This window comes from Pleuronectes platessa, chromosome 9 (assembly GCF_947347685.1).
Source record: "Pleuronectes platessa chromosome 9, fPlePla1.1, whole genome shotgun sequence".
In the NCBI taxonomy this organism is placed as follows: Eukaryota; Metazoa; Chordata; class Actinopteri; order Pleuronectiformes; family Pleuronectidae; genus Pleuronectes; species Pleuronectes platessa.
In genome coordinates this window covers 27,108,243-27,128,225 of record NC_070634.1, presented here as the reverse complement: position 1 = coordinate 27,128,225, position 19,983 = coordinate 27,108,243, and the positions used below count along the sequence as shown (strand labels likewise).

At 43.7% G+C, this 19,983-nt stretch overlaps 2 protein-coding genes across 2 annotated transcripts; one reads left to right on the top strand and one right to left on the bottom strand.

The window, feature by feature from the left end:
• Nucleotides 1-1,498: 1,498 nt before the first annotated feature.
• On the bottom strand, nucleotides 1,499-10,286 carry pomgnt1 (protein O-linked mannose N-acetylglucosaminyltransferase 1 (beta 1,2-)). Its single transcript, XM_053431175.1, has 21 exons — nucleotides 10,140-10,286; nucleotides 9,950-10,052; nucleotides 9,383-9,498; nucleotides 9,222-9,287; nucleotides 8,907-9,020; nucleotides 8,709-8,826; nucleotides 8,454-8,552; nucleotides 8,012-8,139; nucleotides 7,822-7,892; nucleotides 6,701-6,776; nucleotides 6,500-6,583; nucleotides 6,145-6,186; nucleotides 5,931-5,989; nucleotides 5,271-5,343; nucleotides 4,679-4,807; nucleotides 4,447-4,572; nucleotides 3,950-4,014; nucleotides 3,782-3,826; nucleotides 3,551-3,686; nucleotides 3,288-3,397; nucleotides 1,499-2,830 (listed from the first exon to the last, which is right to left on the bottom strand). The coding sequence occupies exons 1-21, from the start codon at nucleotides 10,257-10,259 to the stop codon at nucleotides 2,749-2,751; spliced, it is 1,962 nt and encodes a 653-aa protein (XP_053287150.1). The 5' UTR covers nucleotides 10,260-10,286; the 3' UTR covers nucleotides 1,499-2,748.
• A 1,497-nt stretch (nucleotides 10,287-11,783) lies between these two features.
• Nucleotides 11,784-16,054, top strand: LOC128448748 (interferon-induced protein with tetratricopeptide repeats 1B-like). Its single transcript, XM_053431520.1, has 2 exons — nucleotides 11,784-11,788; nucleotides 14,755-16,054. Exons 1-2 carry the CDS (start codon nucleotides 11,784-11,786, stop codon nucleotides 16,052-16,054), a joined length of 1,305 nt encoding a protein of 434 aa, XP_053287495.1.
• The last annotated feature ends 3,929 nt before the right edge of the window (nucleotides 16,055-19,983 follow it).

Sequence of the window (19,983 nt, the reverse complement as noted above, 5' to 3'; positions counted from 1 at the left end):
GACCAGGACTCACTCCAACCCGACCTATTGAGTGGGAACCACATTGTAATCATTTCTGAGGATGTGCACAACCGATGCACTAAACCGATGCAGGACACGTGAAGCAGCCATCTTGTTAAGAGCAATTAAATTGAGGCCCGTAGACTCCTCATGTCATTACTCAGGCAAATATGATTTAAAATCTTTATAAGAGCAATTTCAGTGCTATGATGTGGGTGGAAACCTGATTAAAAGCCATTCAGGATGTCATTAGTCTGCAAGAATTATTGATTTGATTAAAAACTAGTTTCTCATTAATCGTTCTTATGAAGGAAGATTGGACGCCTGTAGTGGAGGAGTGTGTGAGGAGAACATCTGGTGAGCGGCTGGTTGTGTTGAGGCAGAAACGCTCGTATGAAGACAAACCATCTTCCATCCAATTATAAACCTGAGAGGCATTTAGAGTTAAATCTGTCATTATCCCAGTGCTGCCGAGCTGTTCAACAATAACCCGAGCGCACACACACACACACACGCACAGACACACAATCAATATTCCATCTACGTGGCAGTCATCAGCTTCTGAACTCGGCTCATCAGAATGCTCAATAGGTCAAAAATGACATTCAAAGGCGGCAAACACATGCACGCTGATCCGAGCCACTGACTTCTGATTGACAGGCACAAACGACCTGGTGGTGACGGACAAGTGTGTGTGTGTGTGTGTGCACAATGAAAAGAATGCCTGATGTGCCACACACACACACAGTAAGTACGACTTCATGTTGCTCCATCATGAGTAAACAGACCTGAACATTGATCTTAATTAGACCTGAAGCAGATATTTTATGACAGATTCATAAACACACACAATGGGATGAATATAGAATTCATGCTCCCTGAGCCGTTTCCAGTCAGAATGAACAAACTTGTTAACTGGGCTGAGACGATCACACTTCATGACAACTGGAGAGGAAACAGACTGGACCTGTCGCCTGTCAGTCACAGTGTCGACACAAAACCATTCACGTTTATTCCAACAACTACAGACCAATAACATACCAACTAGCTGCTGAAGCTAAGTTATCTACATTAGGCGGTATCTATGAGGCTCCGGTCGGTGAAGACCACGGTCGTCCCATGACGTGTGTGTGTGAGAGACAGGCGAGAGACAGGAGAGGACGTCTCTGAACTGTAAATGATGGTCGTTTAGAAGTTTAGTCTCAGAGCTCAGGAAGCCACATTTGTCCTTGGTCAACCGCGGCGGCTGCAGGAATCCACCGTGCTCGGAGGATTTGCATACATTTCCCTGGCTGCCGGCGCTTCCTCTCCCCGTTGCTCCCCGGGGAAATCTGCAGCCGCACATGGCCCCAGTACAGTGGAACACCCCCGAGCCAAGAATAACAATGGCTCCAAGTTTATTCCACGAATAATATACAATAATAAAACCTTCTGATTTGAATTGCATTAGAAACCTGCGATGCAGCCTCTGAAAAGAAGAAGAAGCATGAAACCAAAGTTTAAATAGAAACAACTTTATTCATCTCCATGATAAAAGTTAAGGAAACTCACACACGTCAAAGTCTTAAACATACAGTTTGTCCACGGATCGTCACACACGTGTTCCTTCCAGTGTTTTAAATGATGTATCAAATGAGCTGTGACACCAGGAGACAGTGACTTGTTTCCTCTCGACTCAGAGAAAAGCACGTGAACCACGACAGTGAACAGGAAAACACAGCGATTCCATCTCTTCACCTCCAGAACAAGAATATTGATGAAATAAGTCCCGACACTGAATGAGTGGTTAACGATTCTAAATCAAACAGCGTTTCAAACTAATACTGATCGAGCTGCATTCAAAAATAATAAAGATTCACAGGCAGTCATTCGTCTGTGCAGCTACATCGTAGTGACATGAAGCTGCAGTAACACATAATGAATAAAATAGCTTCAACACTATAATGTCATCGTGAAGCAGGTTGACTTTAAACTGGAAACTCCTCACGAGGCATTCTGCTGACGGGTGATTAAAACAGATTAAGTTTTGTTATAACATCATTAATCAGAGCATTTCACTTTCTGCTGTGTTAATGTTTCCTCACAAAGTCGGATCCGAGGCAAACTGACTTCAACAGTCACACAAACACACTTTCACTCAAACACAAAATCTAATGCTGAAAAATATGTTGACCCTTTGAATATTTCATCCAAAAATATATATATAGGCAGGTATGTACAATATTATTATTTCATCATCTGTAAACGTTAGGCTCTTAAAAAACTCACTGATCTCGATAAAAGTGGATTTCTTTTTAAAAAAGGAAAATAAACCACTGACGTGAAATAAATAGAGATAAGTTAAAACATATTCACAAGATGGACAAACACAAACTGAGAAACTCGTGAGTGGGTTTGTCTCATTTGTACCGTTCGTTTTATAAAGTTACAAATTCTTGAACTAAAATCAAACCTGCGCCACACAACCTTGTTTACATGAAAACAGAGAAACACATTTTGGTTGTAAGGTCACGTTTCATGAAGGTTCAGTGTTGATGCTCCTCCTGGAGCCATTGCACAGGTTGTGTAGTTTGAAGTGTTAAGAAAGAAAAAAGTTGAAAATATAGGACTCCATTTCCCAGTGTCCTCTTGTGCAGAAGGTCAACACTGACAGAAAGTTAGTTTCTGTAGTTGTGGGTCGCAGGTTGTTCAGTCGAGAGAAGAAGAAGAAGTGTTAAGGCCCAGGCTGGAGTGAGTGTGTGTCTGTGTCTACTTCTGCTCCACCGGTGCTCCCTCTTCTTTGGGCGGAGGCTCTAAGTGAATGGGGGTGACACTGGCTGGTTTCTTCACACTGAAAGACGGACAGAGACAGACAGTGGACAGGAAGATCGTGAGATCGGGACACACTTGTATTTGGTGCTGAGGGGAGGGGCTCGAGTGATTTTGGTTTGGGCCTCGAGCCATTTGTTGTTGTGACGGATGCTAGTGAAGATGCTAAGCTAACGTCAACAGACACAGAGACACGCGCCCAGTTATCGTCAACAGCAAATTAACCCAATGAGCTAATTAATCACCTGAAGCTTCATCGTCCACAGAGTTTGGTTTCTCTGACGCTAGCTGCTCACACTCAAACTGATCCTCTTTAGAAGATTCATTTTAAAATGTAACTTTCTGTAAACATATCATTCACATTATAAGTCATTCTAAATACTTCTCAGAACCTGGTAATGTCGGTGCAGTCACGGATGTGTTGGGGAATCGTCTCCTCATTTGGAGTTAACACAAAGTTTAATTAAAGCGGTACTCACGAGTACGGAGAGATGGGCGTGGCCACCACCAGGACATGATTCCTCTTCCTGAAGAGCCGCCACAGGCCTCGGTGGTTCCCTCGTACATCCAGGTCCCAAACATGGAGGCACTGAACAGAGGACAGAAGGTTCTGTATCATCCTCTTCCTCACGAGGATTAATCTCATCAGCACGAGACGCGTCTGAATAAATCTAGAATTCACACTCTACAACCACACGGCTCCTCATTCAAACTGTGAAACATCCCGACCACCGGTTTGTACCTTGGCAAGTTCGGTCCAGGTGGACGTGTCCGTCTCCGTCTCCATCTTAATGAACATGACGTAGACTTTCCCCTCAGAGTCCGGGAGGAACGAGTCCTCACACGGGTTCTTACTGTGGTCCAGCACCTCCGCTTCCCTGAAATCACACAAACAATTACAAACATCCTCCATTACTGTAGTTTTTAATAAATCGTAAACATCGACAGCCTCAGAACATTAAGTCTCTCTCACTTCAACAGACTCAGGATTTCCACTTCATACGCATCTTTCTTTAAGCTGTGAAGAAAAAGTGAAAGAAAAATACATCAGGACTTTTACTCTTTAAATAGTTTTTCAGATAATATTTGAGAGCTCGTGGTGTGAAAACCCAGGATGAGTCCACATCCTGCACGTACACACCCGTCAACGTTCTTCAGCTGCACGTTGGGAACAGTGTTGAACTTGTGTTTCTTAAAATAAACCTCCTGCACGACAGAGAAGACGGAGAGAGAACAACACAATCAGGCAACTGATGAGGAACAAATCAGAAATTAATATAATCCCCTGATTTTACAACAAGATAAGAAGATGTCAGCTGAGAAAAGTAAATCAAAACTCAGCCTATAACACGACTGAAATCAGGATTAAGATCAGTGAACCTGGATGTTGACTTTCATATGTTGTTATTATAACTTTATTATAACTTCCACTGGGCTCGTTGTTGTTGTGGTTCATATCTGAAAGTTCTACAGCCGAGGTTCCAGAACAGATTTCTCCTCAGATTCTCCGTTGCCAGATCTGAATAAAATCGGTCTGAAATTTCCAGTAGTCTGAGCTCAGCTTAATTTATTATTTTAAATACAAGTTTTAAGTTTCTGGAACTAGACTTTCCCTGACGTTTTTCTTTTGGTGCTTACGTGGAAGTATCCGTTCATGTTGAGGCCGATGATGCCGAAGTGGTAGGAGCGCGACACGTCGGGGATGATGCACTCTCGGCCTTTCCTCTGCTCCGGCATCCGCATCCACATATCCCAGTCCCACAGCTGCCAGACACAAACACACACAGTTCATATCAACTTCAACACAAACTCTCACACACAGTTAATGAAAAACATGGAGAAGCACTTTACTTAAAGATCAATTCAGCACCTTCTCAGGTGTCGGCCATTTTGGCTCCAGTTCATCCTTGTAGAGGCTTTTCTTCAGCACCCAGCCGAGGCCGGGCATACTCTCCACTCTGTAGAGCAGAGCCGGGTCCTCCGCTGTGTGTTCGTAGCCCTGAAGACAACAACAACAACAACAACAACAACAGAAGCTCTCAGTGATGCGTGTCTTCAGAAAAAAAACTGCTCTATATTAAAAAACAGAAGAAGAAAAGCATCCTGTGCTGTCCCCCTCGGTGGACAACGTTAGGTTTCACCCTCTGGTGAAAAAGAAAACCGGTAAGTCACCTCATCACTTGCTCTATTGTTAAAGACGCTTGTGTTCAGACAGTCAGACGTCAGTTACACAACTCCTAACAGACAAACAGCCTCAAACCCTCATCTCAACTGTAACACAATCATTTCTCCGCCTGATACTGCTTTTGAAACCATGACTGAGGTTCTTATCTATTCAGTCACAGGTGGATGAAACTAAATTCCTGTAAATAATCGCGTAATAACAACCAACACAGGGATTGTGTGTGAACGTGAAGAAGAGGAGCAGGACGGGTGAAGCCGGTGAAGCCGTCTGCACTCACCTGGTCGTTCCAGGCGGAGATGCAGTACAGACTGTCGTCCTCATCCAGCAGGTGGACGGTCTGACTCAGAAAACTGAAAGACAAACAACAGGGATGTGAGAACAGACAACAACTGCTGCATCAATTTATAGTAATTGGACAGTGATCATAAACTCCACGACTGATGAATACTTAAAATAACATTTTAAAATGATAGGATCAGTTTTTGGATGAGTGAAGATAAAGCAACACTATTGAGCAAAAGCGCCCTCTTCAGCTGCACATGGGTCTGATGGTATAGACCCCCTCACTGAACTGAACAGTGGATATTACCCATGATCCACGGCTTTCTGAACCAGAGGAGCTGTCGTCTCACCTGGTGGAAAAGCTTCGGTGAAGAGCAGTGACCACGAAATAAAAACCTGTCTGTTGTTTGTTTATTAGAGCCGACGGCTCAGAGCTGCAGCTTCAACAGCAGCAAACACACAATAACACAACAGAAGAACTCTGAAACCTCTACCACTGTGGATCTACTGCCATCTAGGGGCGACTCCTGCAGCAGGAGGGTAAAACATCAAACTGAGTCCAAAGTCTTCACATCTGAGAAGCTTCTGTAGACAATCACTTGATTCCTTTTCTGTGAATTCATCAGCTACAGTTGTTAAAAGTGGAGAAATAAACCTGAAGAAGTCGATGGAGACGTCCAGGTCTTCTTCCAGGACAATGGCGTAATTAGCCTCCTGATGAAAATGAACAACATACACATGCTGCGTCAGTGCTAATTTAATATTTACTGAAGCTCACAACAAAACTGATAAATGATCTTTGTAAGTAATTAATAGATGATACAACGATAAAGTTAAAAAGCTGTTGTTACAGAGAGGGAGCGACTCACCGGGTGCAGGTTGAAGGTTGCAGTCAGACTGGCCTTGTAGTGCTGCGACAGAGAGAACAGACAAACTGTTGATTCTTTACACTGGAAACAAGATGCTTCAGATCTCAGGCTGCATCCACACTTTAGTCTTAGAACTAGAATCCCTTTCTCGCCCCCTCGTTCTCAAGCCCCTCAGAGACTTGTCCAAACACTGATGGACATGTTTTAGTTCTTGGGGACTTCTGGACTGACAGAGATGGAAACTTTTGAAAACAATAACAGTCTCTCACGTTCTCTTCCTGACTCGATCTCATCAGTTATGACCCTTTGACAGGTGATAAAGTGGAAAACATGACTTCTGGAGTTGTCCCTTCACCTGTGAGACTCTGGCGTTCTTGATGCTGATGGGTGTGTGTTGAACTCCTTTCAGTCCAAACAGCTCGACAACATCCATCGGCTCCTGAGACACACAAACAACACAACCTTCATTAACTTTCAAATGTTGAAAGAAACTTGCAACTGAACCGCACGTAATGAAAATCTAACTTCACTTTCAAACAGGAAACAAAACTATTACCTCATAATATCCATCGATGAAGACGGTGATCATCTGTGGGTTGACACCGTGAGCTGAGAGAAGTGACCTCAGCATTCTGAAAAACACACAGCGGCTGAATGTAAACTGGTTCAAAGCCCAACAGAGGAACGACACTCGGATATTTCTGTATCACTGACGTTATGATCTGTTCTAATTCCACAAGAGGGGAGGGGCCACCATCTTTCTTCTGCTTTGACCACAGCCTCTTATCGCTGCTCTCAGCTCAACAAGGTCATTTTCTCAACCACCCATTTAAAATGCAGCAACTAATTCACTAACAGGAACATTAACTGCTGGTTGATCCCGTTTCACTGCTTTGTTTGAGAGTAAAGCTCTGATGAAGATTATCTATAAATAACCAATAAGAACAAATGTTTTTTTTAAATGGATGAGTAAAAATCAAAGACTTACATTGATATCAATAGTGAAGAATTGATTTATTCTACACGTCTCTTTTAAAACGTATGTTATTATGTTGTGTTGTTAAAAGTGTGTTTTCAATTACACATTTTATATTCATAATGATTTATAAAAAAGCCTCATGTATTTGTACTTTATCTTAGTAATTTGAGATTCTGTTTCTACTATTCTTAATTTCTTACAACCTTTTCCCCTTGTTACTGTTAATTTAGAATCAATAACTCCACAAACAACACAAAACCCTTGATTTGACTCTCTGAAAGTTACTTTATCAAATGTTGCCACGAATTTGTTTCCTGTCACAGGAAAGAACAAATAAAGCATGAAAAGCTTTTAGATCAGGGGTGTCCAAACTTTTTATCCCGAGGGCCACATATAGAAAAAAATACGAAGGTCTGGGGCACTCACGCCGCCACGCCCCCCTGCCCCGGGCAAACTGTTGACAGCGGGGGGACGTGGCGGTGTTCTGAGGGACAGGTGCAATTCAGTGGGCCATAGTCCATCACATTACATTATATTTCATTTAGCTGACGCTTTTATCCAATAAGTGCATTCTAGGGTACAAACCCAGAACAACAAGTATCAAGAAAGTACAATTTTTTAAAATGTATTATTACTACGGGCCGTAGTTTGGACAGCCCTGTTTTAGATCCTGTGTCCGGTGAGTGTTGCGCTCTCACCGGTAGAGATAGTTGGGTCTGTTCCCTGCGATCACGGCCACAGGGACACTCAAGACGTTGCTGTTGGGGAACTGGAGGGAGAACGAAAACAGAGTGAGTCCAAACAAAACTAGGATTTCCTGGCTGATCTCACTCACTGTGAATAAAGTTTAATGAACCAAACAGTGAAAAGTCTCATTGGGGGTCTTACAGGGTCGGGGTTGAACTCGATGGGGGCCGGGTCCTTGCAGCTGCAGATGCTGCCGTATCCTTCCACTTTGCTGCAGAACAGCTTCCTCCTCTTGTTCAGCTCAGTGTCGGCCCAATGACACTCTGCCTCTGCAGGGCGGAGGAACACATCGTAGTTCACAACAAGTGCTTTACAACTCTGATCTGAACATCCAACATTCTGCTCCAGTTGTAGCCCTCAAAGGGTCAATAGAGCGTTTTTCACATATGCAGAAGAAGATTGTCCAGGGGCCTGAGAGCAGAATTTGTGGTTACTGAGTTTACTTCAGTGTTTTCAGTCCTACGAAGCTCGTTCCCTTATCGGGGTGAAACACTGTGGCCACTTATGCTGAGCGGCTAACTGCTCCATAAAGAACCTCCAGAAAGGTTCTGAAACAGGTCCGAACATTGAGACTGCTTCTCACCTTCAGAGGCTGTGAGCTGCACCTCGGTCTTCAGCAGCACCGGGTCTCCCCAGGTGGACAGAGCCGGGGACTTGGAGTGCTTCTCTCCGTAAACTTGACCTGGACGGTGGATAAACAGATTGTGAGAAGATGAAAATCTGGATTCATGAGTTTCTGTCATATTAATCGGGACAATAAAACCAGGCTCAGCATTTCTAATACGATTAACCTGAGAATTACTCGTGACTGTTTGAAAGTGAAGATGAACCGATCTACCTCCTTTCTTCACCACCAGCGTCCACATGTCCCTCCAGCTGAGGATGAGCGCCGCCTGACTGCCGAGACTCTTCAGCAGGTTCTTAGCAGCGTCCTTCAGGTGGAACGTGCCCTCGTCCTGCAGATGAAAAAACAAACTCATGAACGTTCTGTTTGTCACCGGACTGGTTCTTCAGTGGGACAGCAGCAGCAGCTGACCTTTATAGTGAAGATGAGAACTCGGCCTCTGGTCACCATGTTGAGGAAGAGGATCATGGCTTCATCCTCGTGAGGCGAGTAGGTGTCAAATATCCTCTTGGCCATGACGTGTCCCTGAGGGACACACGGTATAGGACAGGGACTGAGTCATCGCAGCTTTCAGATTAGAAACCATTTGCATTAGAAAGTTTGGTTACACATTGTTTTATTTTCCTCCACAGAGAAGATGCTCCAAAAGTTTTTTAGCCTTTGATCCCTGAAAAAGTTATTTGTTGACATTAAATGTGAAGAAAACTTAAAGAAGAAGATGCGTACAGTTGCCTGGTTGAGAACTATCACGTGGATTCCTCTGCCTTGTTCCCGCATGTCGTCCTCCAGAACCTGCAGGAGACAAACACACATGATTCACCTGCACATCACAGACGCAGCGTCAAACAACCTGGTTTATTGATTTAGAGACAATCAATCAAACTCACCGTGGTTCCATCCACTGCCATGTAGACCTTGGAGCGGCTGGAGTACACCTCGATGTCCAGGACCTTGCGTCCGCTGGCCGGACGGCGTGGCGTCTCCATGTTGGGTACAGCGTCCTCTACAGGGGCACAAGTCCACAATTAGGTTCTCGGCAGGCAGGACGTTTTCAGGTGTGTTGATTAGCTACACAACACGCGTGTGATGATAACGAACAATTAGCAAAGATAAAGAAGCCTCATTCGGTTGGGTTGCACTTGGTGAGAGGAGTAGTGCAGTGTTTGATATACAGATATTCATTAGTGGCTGACCTATTGGTTCTGTTTGTTGACTGTTTGAAAAGGATAAGTTAATATCTAGCAAAACAGAGAAACACAAAGCTCAACAGCTTTTTCTATCCAATTAATAAGCTTCAATGTTTCCAGACTTCAACCACAGACGGTGCAGAACAAAGTGAGTTTCATGAAGGGGTGGCTGTAGATAATGAAGGGGGGGCAACAGTTCATTCAACACAGACGACAGACAGGTTTCTATCCTTCAGTTCCCTGATCAGTCCTGAACACGTCTCTCACCATATTCTCGCGCAGCTGCATCTTCATCAGCGACTCGTCTCGTGTCCAGGATCAGTTTGATGTTGACGATGACGGTGATGAGCAGGAACAGCACCGCGGCGGCCTGAGGACAGAAACACGCAGGCTGCTGTTTGTAAACGTGACTCCATCATGTGCAGGCGGGACTCGAACCGGCGTGTCGCCCACTGACCTGGCAGCAGCGGCGGATCGTCCTCTTGTTGGTCAGCTTGTACTTCCAGGTGAGGTACAGGCTCCTCTGTTGCCGCGGGACGAAGGGCTTGGCTCGCGGGTTGGGCGTCCAGGTCTCCATCCTCCCTCCGCCTGCCCTCCTCCACCTGCGGGAGGAGGCCGGGACATGCACCGCTCCGCAGACACCGGGGGGAGCGTCACATCGCCGGCTGAAGACCCACTAACAGCCCGTCAACAGCAGCGGCAGCAGCGGAAGCTAGCGACCGGGTTTAGCTAGCGAGGGCCACCTGCCTGCGTCTGGGACTCGGGGCGACTGTAGCTTCCGTTTCCTGTTGTCACGTGTTGTCAGGGATCCGGACATGGACGTTAAACCTCAAAGCTCAAAGAACAACCCGCTGAAGTGAACCCGCAGCTAGCTACTACATGCTACATGCTACAGCTCTGTGCGACGACTCACGGCGGCTCGGTCGCAGACAATAACACGTCACTAAGCTCCTCCTCCTCCTTCTTCTCCTCCTCCTCCGGTGGTTTGTTGTAGCTCATCACTGCCTCCTACAGTACACATGTTACACTACAACAATCCAATTCATTATGTTGGTTGAATTTGAGTTTTATTTTCACATTTTCTGCTTATTTATTGTATTTTATTTCAATACACTGTTACTTATTATTTTAATGCATTCATTTATTAACTTTATATTGTTATTTATTCAGACTGTACAACCACCTCAGCTCCCAGTAGAAGTGCACGCACCCATTATGAACTTCAACTCCTTTTACTGGAAATATTCCTCTGTTTGTCCAACACAATAGTTCATAGGCAAATTTGCCGAGTGTGGAACTTATAAATAATTTTTCATCTTATATTCTTATTTGAATAAACAAAACATCAGTGTAGAACTTATATAGTGGAAATAGAGTTGGCAGATGAGGCTCCTCCCACCATCGAGAAATGAAGCCAAACTATCAAACAAGAAATGAGACTGTGTCCTGTTGTATATATTTGGGATTGCTGTGTCTTTATTTACATGCACCTTATAGTAATAACACTAATAACTTTATTTTGTGAGGCACTAATTTAAACAAGGTTACAAACTGCCTCACAAAATACATGGCAACAAAAAAAAAACGAATGAATAATTTTAAGCACCAAATCCTAACCTATACATAAAACCTTGTTTTGTATATGATTGTCAGGTTTTCGTAATTGTGTGTAGTTAGTTTTGTTTGCTAACAGCTGTGGATTGCGTATATTCTGTATTTTACAATAATATTGCTGTTTCATGTGGAGGACTCCTGATGTTGTTCCCACACTTCCTGGTTACACCGGCACCTGCATGTACAGTGTTTGTGAGTGGTCACGTGACCTGTGTCCAAGTGTGTTCGTGTGGACGAGGATTAAAACTGAATCAGAGCCCAAATGCTTGTGTGGACAGAGATCACAGTCCTCTGGAAGTTACCTTGAACGATTATCTGCGCTCCTTCAGATGTTTGGTCCTGGAAACCAAAGTCAAAATCCAGCACATTGTTTCTGTCCACGGCAGCATAAAGGTTGAACATTAATGATTTTATGATGCTGCACCCAAAGACGCAGTGAACACAAAGAGCAGAAAACACAGAGAAAACGTCTGAGTCGTGCTGGACCATGAGGTGAGTCAGTGCTCAGGTTTATAGTCGTATCTATAATCAATAACATTAATATGTTAAATACCATTGATCCAGAGTTACTGCCTCATACACTTTTTCTCTCTTAACATTGCTCTTCATTTTTATATTATTTATTCTGTCCTTCTGTCCTTCACTTCTCTCTCTTCAGTTTCATTCCCTTCTGCTCCACCTTGCGTTTTTCTTGATCTACGCCCTCCTTCATTATAGCCACTTGTGTTTCTGGAGCACAGCTTGTCTGCTCCTTCTTTCCTTACTTCCTCTATTCTTTATTTATTCCCTTCTTTTCAGTTCCCTTTCCTCTCTTTTTCCCCATAGTCCTTTCTGTCTTCCCCCCCTTTTCCTCTTGCTGAGACATATACCCTCTCTTTCTCTCCCTGTTACTTAATCTCCATTTTCTCCTCCTGTCCCACCTTTGAGCCCCTTTTCTTTATTGCTTGCTTACTTTATTTCCCTCTGTTATTTTACAGAAGGTGAACAGTTGTTAAACCTGAAGTTGGCTTTAGCAACAAAAACATAAACGTGACACCTGTAAGATATGCGTTTCCTCATTTGTTCCTCTGTCATTCTTCCCTTCCTTCTCCTTCAGTTGTTGTAAGTTCATTTTCCCCCTCCAGTTTTTTAGCTCCTTTGGTCTACATTCCTCCAGATGTCCTTCCATCCTTCATTTATATAATCTATATTTTCATTCATCCACTCCTTCCTTCTTATTTACTTGAGATGTTTTCACACATGAACTCTGGAAAATGTCAGAACATGGACTGGAGTTCATCCTCCACATCTAAGCAGCAGGAGATTAATGCCCCTTGTGTTTTGAACATTTTTGCTTGCCACGCCGTTTTCTGTGCCACGTGTTTTGTCACAGAAGTGCAATGAACATGGTATAGTCCAGGGGTGTCCAAACTACGGCCCGCGGGCTACCTGTGGCCCGCCATCCATTTTTAATTGGCCCGCATAAAACAAAAATATAGTACTTTGTAGGTTTGCTTCATTTTTGAAGAAATTTCACTTTCTTGATTCTTGTTGTTCTGGGTCTGTACCCCGCGGGGTTGAATGCACTTATTTTAAGTCGCTTTGGATAAAAGTGTCAGCTAATTGAATTGTAATGTAATGGACTATGGCCCACTGTATTGCACTTCTTAGTTTAGACACTAGGTGGCGCCCAACTCACCCCTGACCTGCCAGCTGTCCATCAGAAGGCCGCCACGCCACGCCCCCCCCCCCCCCCCCCGCCCTGAGCGATGCGATCGAGACGCACTGTCAACAGTCCGCTCCAGGGCACGGGGGCGTGGCGGCCTGAGTGGCCCAGACCTTCGTATTTTTTTCTGTATGTGGCCCTCAGGATAAAAAGTCTGGACACCCCTGGTCTAGGCTGTGCCGAGAAGGAACCCTGGTTCCTCTGGGATGAAAGGACGCATTTAAAAAGCCACTTGCTTTGAATTTCCCAGACGTTTTCCTGCTGTATTTGTTCAGATTTGAGGTATTTTGAATACCACCACCACAAACCAGGCAAAATAGTTGTGTAATCCATTTCTCTCTTTTTCATTTTTCTTTAAAGTGCAATAATCAATGGAGGCGGGCTCAGCTCAAACTGTGGTCCAGCTGGTGCAGATTCTAGGCAACAGGAAACAAGATGGTTAATTGACTTCCAGTGAATTTGCCTCCAATGGGGCGGCTCCTGGCATCGGCGACATAGGTGGTTGCCCGGGGCGAAAAATGCCGAGAGGGCGCCACAAGAGGCTGATCGATCATGACAAGATAAATACTTTAACCAAATGCAGTAACGTCACACCATCGTCCTCTAACCCCGGGGACACAACGGAGGCAGAGGCAACGCAAAGCGCCTAGAAAACCTGTGCCCCTCCTTTCTGCCCATGTTAATCAATCGGGCTGTTTGCACCGGGAAGCTGAGGGGGGGGCCACAGGCAGCAGGTTCATTCACTCTGCAGTAACTGTAGTGAATGGGGGACACTGCAGGAGCTCTTCACTTGTGGGTGAGACACTGGCTGGGATCCTGCTGCTGTGGCTCGGTGTGTTTCTGAATAATCGCTTTAATCAGCAGACGCCTCTCACGAGGAACAAGTCTTACAAGCTTCTTACAAGGAAACTGAATATTAGTTTTCATTAAAAACAGCTCTAATAATAGTCCAGGAACTGAAAGCTAATTTGTCTGAGACACACCTTGGATTCGTTCCATGCTGAACCTGAATGCAGCTGAGGGTGGGGGAACATAATTATCCTGTTAAGTCACACATAGACTTCCATAGAGAGCACAAGTGACAAGGACATGGTAATAAATGAGCCAATATGAAATCTCGCCTAGGGCTCCAACATCGCCCTGACTCCAAGAATCTGTTAGGCACTTTCACATTCTACAAATAAAATCCTGAGGCTGATGTTGACAGACATCGTTTAGAGGAAATGTTCCTCCTTTGGTAAAAATCTGTCAGAAAAATCTCAGGCCAGACTCAATGTTCTTAAAACAAAGAGGTTCACTCGCCTGATCAACCAGAAATCTAAAAATCTGATTGCAGATTGGCAATACCTGACACCTGTGCTTGGGAGGAGTCTTGAGCTGTGCCTCCTCCGGTGGCAAATGTCCTGATGCATGCACTGCACACTGAACTGGATTAAACACAGACAAAAGAATAAATCATGCAAATAAATGTGGCACAGCAAACCAGTCAGATTCAATAGGGCAGCAGCTGATCATCCTGGCTGCAGGTCTCATTAAGTTTCCATGTGACTTGGACATTAGTGTTCTCACAAACAGAACCTCCAGAAAATTCAAGGAAAATATCCAGACTTAGTGAAGGTATGAAAGCAGCTTTACTGTTTCTTCTCTCCTCGTCTTCTTTCTTTGCTCCACATGAAATGAACCTGCACACAACACGCCAGAGAGCTCATTATATCCCTGTGATTTAATACCCCTCACTTTCCTTCTCCATCAGGGCTGCTCAGAGTGACACGGCACTGGAGGACAGACTGGGGGCGCTGCAGTGCCACTTCACCTGGGATCTGGACCCCGGCAGGTCCAAACTTTTCAGTATCCGGGACAAGCTGCAGGACATCGGCACAGAGGAAGGATACAAGTGGCTGGGACACATTTACAACCTGCAGGGGTACGTCCACTTCCAGCTGGGCTCCATTGAAGAAGCTAGGAGTTTCTTCAGCAGAGCCGCGGAGGCCTTCAGGCAGATTAGAAACACCGTCTCCGAGGAGGGTCCCTGGCTGGTGGTGACCTACGGGAACCAGGCCTGGCTGCACCATCACCAGGGAGAACTAGCAGAGAGTCGGGCTTGTCTGTCAAAGATCGACGGCCTGATGACTGAGGATCCATCGCAGGACGAGCTGCACCCGGAGATCTGTGCTGAAAAAGCCTGGACTCTGATGAAGTTCAGCAGAGAACAGAAGCTTCTGGCAGCTGATTACTTCCAGAGAGCCATCCGGATGCAGCCGGACGTGGTGGAGTGGCAGACCAGCCACGTGTTAGCGTTAGCAAACACCTTTAAACACTCCAACCTGAGGGCCGACATCTGGGAGAAAATGAAAATCGCAAAGGATCACGATCCAGAGAACCTGTACCTCGCTGCTCTCTACCTTGAGGCATGCACCAAGAAAGGACAAAAAGTAAAAGATGAAGCTCATGCGTTGGCCCAGAGGGTTTTGAGAAAGCCTGTTAGCAGCTACAGTGGAATCAAACCACTACTAAGGCTTTACTCAACCCACGTATCTATGGATGAGGCTATTGATTTGGCAGAGGGGGCTCTGGAGAGGCATCCAGACGAGCGCTACCTGAAAAGATGTGCTGCAGTATGTTACAAAAGGAAACTCATTCTGGACAGGGACAGTCCCCTGGAGCACTGCATGGTCGACCGAGCCATTAGTCTCTACAGGGAGGTGATTTCTCTTTACCCCGATTCTTCACTCAAAAGAAGAATATCTCTTGCCACCATATACGCACAGTCAAATCACAGCCAGGCGGCCGCTGAGCAGATTTACGAGGAGCTGCTCGACAGTGACCTGGACCCTAAAGGGGCACAGATCCTCTACAGCTGCTACGCAAAACATTTACATTTCATACAAAAGGAGAGCCACAGGTCGATAGAATACCACATGAAGGCGGCAGCGATACCACATCAGTCTTTCTATCGAGACAACAGCATCAGTATTCTAGAGCGGATTAGAGACAGAAACAGAAACAGGATGTGCACAGAAATAGGGAAGTTTTTGGCAAACCTGGAAACATAAGAGCCTTAATAAAGAAGAGGGGATGTTTAATACAGCAGTTTCTCAAGTTGTTCCTCTAGCCATTCTTCCCACTCTCCTCAACCAAAACATTTTATTTTGATGAAACACCTAATCCACTACATCAGTGGTTCTCAACTGGTCTGGCTTCGGGACCCACCATCACCCCTTAATGACAAGCCGCAACCAAATCAAGGAACATTTTCAACTTCTCAAATTTATTTAATGAAAAGTTAGTACAGAATATCACAGTATGCCAACACAAAAAAAAATAGTTTAATATCAACCAAAACGACCAGCAGGTGGCGATGCCAGAGAGGGAAATATTCCCTTTTACACTCAATTAGCTGCATTTTAATTAAAAACCAAAAGGTGCATATTAAGGACACACAACATTCATAACAATTAAGTAACTTCAGCCTTTTCAGACTCAACAGTGCTTTCATGCACAAACATGAAATAAAAAAGTCTAGTTTAAAAACGAGCCTGAGCTGAGAATACTCACTCACTGAATCTATGACAAACAACTAAACTGATCCTAGTCCCTCTCTTAACAATAACTGTTAATGAGTGTGAACAGACGGCACCCCGCTACATAACCAATTCCTGAAAAAGTAAATAAAGCTGTTGTTCAAACAACATGTTTTTTCTCATTATAACAGTTTTGATCGCCCTTTTGATCTAAACTAACTAGTTGTGTTTTATGGTTTCAAGGTCCACTGAAGTGAAATGATTCATTTGGCCAATCGATTAGGTATAATTTGTGCACTCCTGAAAATGCCATAAAAATCTAGCAGTATAAACTCCAACATATAGGTGGCACTAGACTTTAATGCTGGTTTCCACCGGCATAACAATAGTCAGCAGCAGACCCACTAAAGAAGCAGGAATTGGTATCTGTCAGTAACACAACTTGTTTTCAGTTTCTTTCTAAATGTGAGTGATCAGAGTTAACTGCACATCTCACCAGGCCTATTGTGTTTCTATAATGACACCTTAGGGTTGGCTGTAGTCTGATGGAAACATTATGCAAAAACAATGTGAAGTATTTTCGTGGAAAGACACCACCTACCTTCCTGACAAATAAATAAAAGAGAAGTGAGTCAGTAGGTGTGGCGATGCTGCTGAAGAACATCAACCACTACAAAACTCTGAATATGTGCGTCGTGCTGGCTGCTGCTTCGACAGAGACGTTAATAAAAGCTGCATGTTTATAACGTGACCCAGGTTGGTGACAGAGAGAGACTGTGCCAGCCTCCCTAAGGGTTTCCAGTTGACATCCTGTTACTATCTGGGGGGGGGGGGTCTTATTTTGAATATAGCAGCAGCAGCTGAAAGAAAAACAAATGTCTTGCCCTCACCTGGACTTGAACCCAGAACCTCTGATTCACTGTTCAAGTGATCTTCTTTGAATTGTGACCAGCAGCTGTGAATGTTCTTAAAGAGTTCCACAGTCTGGCTCTGGGCGGATCCTCAAACAACCTGCTCTTATTCATAAACCGTAAGTCTTGTCTGTGAAATGAAACACCGTGAGAATCCATCCCAAGACTTTGCCAAACAAACGCAAGTTTTCTTTCGTTTTAAAGCCAAAAGTTATGTGTGCCAACCTAATTTGTATTGTGTAATAAAACACAACACATGATGGAGGACAATCCTTTGTCCATTGTTTTTGAACCAGTCTGGCAAACAGCAAAATTGAACTCTGGAATCTGAGCCCGACCTAATTTAACAGCGGTCAATTCTCACACCAAACACAAGATAAACACCGGTGTCTGGTCACATTAATTAGAGCTGAGGACGTTAATAGAACAGCAGCTTTGTTAATTGACATGTCTGCTTAACTACAACATGTCTTTATATCTGAGGTGAGTCAAGTCAGCTTACTGGACACAGGTCAACCAGTTACACTGATGTAAACCATATTCAAATTTGTCCTGCCACACTTTCATACTCAACCAAATATGTTAATCTGTCGATGCTTCTTCTTTGTTAGGAGTTTTGCAACTTTGTTTATAAAAGTGCTATATGAATTACATGTATTATTATTGATTAAATATCTCAGGTACACTGGAGCGTCAGACACATATTAATCAACATATGGATAAATATAAGTAGTCGATTTTCATTATTGATTCAATCCGTAAAGGGTATTTTAAAATGTTGTTATTTATACTAAAGTGAATGATCTGAATATTACTTGTGAAAATAATTAGCAATAGAATAATAATAATAATAATAATAATAATTTATTATTATAAAAACTATTGTTTGCATTGTGAATTTGTCTTTCACTTGACGAGTGGATCCCGACTTCTCCGGCCAAACCTGTTTGCATTGGATTCCTGCCAGTCCAGCCGACGTTTCTTCCCCATCGGTAATATCACCTGTGAACCAGTTCTCAAACCAGTTTGTGCAACATTCTAACAGCTGCCGCCCAAAAACCATAACTGCTCCCATTGCTGCTGCAGGGGGCTCCCCCCCCCCACAGCATCCACCTGTTGGCTCTGGGGGGGGGGGGGTGGGGGTGTATCTGTTCATCACTCCCATCATTCCTGTGTAATCACATGAGGGAGTGATTAGGTTGGAGCCGTGACACAAATAACTAAACCTGTTCTACTGCTCGTTTGAACGTGAGTTGTCTGATTGAAATACACTTCAGTTCAAAAATGTAATAAAAAAAAGTCTCTGAAAAACTGTTCTAGTGTTGATAAATAACTTCAAGTAGACAATAACCCATGTGGTGAGTTTGTTTTTCTCTAATACCTCAACAGTTCCAGATAAACAGCAATAACTACTGCATGATGGAGTCCACTCAACATTCTTCTTAATGATACCATAAATAAACAAGACTTCATACCCAGCTGCTAACAATCTGAGCATTAATGACAAGTACAATAGATAAAGTAACTTATTTTGTTATCACATTGAAAATGACCTGATTGTGATTTTTGTTTCGTTGTCCTTGAGTCAAGTTGGTATTCACATAGAAATCCTATCTGGGTCTTTGTTGTCGAAGGAAACAGATTCTTGTGTTAGCCGTGCTGCCGTCGACACCTTTACACTATTGCTCTATAGCTAAATTTGATAAGAGATCTGATTGGTTTAGTTGTTTTTCAAAATGTCAGAGACTGCTTTTCATGCAAGGTGTTGGTGCCATTACCAGTGGACCAGCCTGTTGTGGGACTAGTTTGTGTAACACTCTCACTACAACAACTACTACCCCAATCTACAATAACCACTACCCCAACGACAACTACAACAACAACCACTCCTCCAATTACAGCAGCCCCTGCCCAACTATACTGCAACCACATCTACAACAGCCTCGACACAGGCAGCTACAACTACAACAACAACCACTACTCCAATTACAGCAGCCCCTGCCCCAACTATACTGCAACCACATCTACAGCAACCTCGACACAGGCAGCTACAACTACAACAACCACTGCCAGTGATGCCTGTGACACAGATTATAAAATACCTATTTAGTAAAAGGGGACAGGGTCTGGGTGAAGTTAAAGTGAGCTAAGTCAGACTCAGCACCAATGATTTAGACACACGCACACAAAACTTAAACTTTTGTTCAATTTATTTACCTTAATTTAACTGAAAAATTAAAATGCTTCACAGGAACATTCTCACTGGGGATTTCTTCACAAATCTGTTAATATTTGAAATGGACTGAATACTTTGATCTTTTTTAACCTTTTTTGAAAACTTTACAACTATCATACATTCTTTTAAAATAGTATAATACTGAATTCTTGCATTAATAAACTATTAAATGTTTTTTTAAACTCATATATTGATGCCAATGTGACTCAGTACAGGTGCAAGATTCTAATCAAATCAAATCAAATAAATTATTTTAACTATTATTAATAATGTTTTATTTATTTATTGCTTTTTTTTGTCGTGTTGAAAGTGAG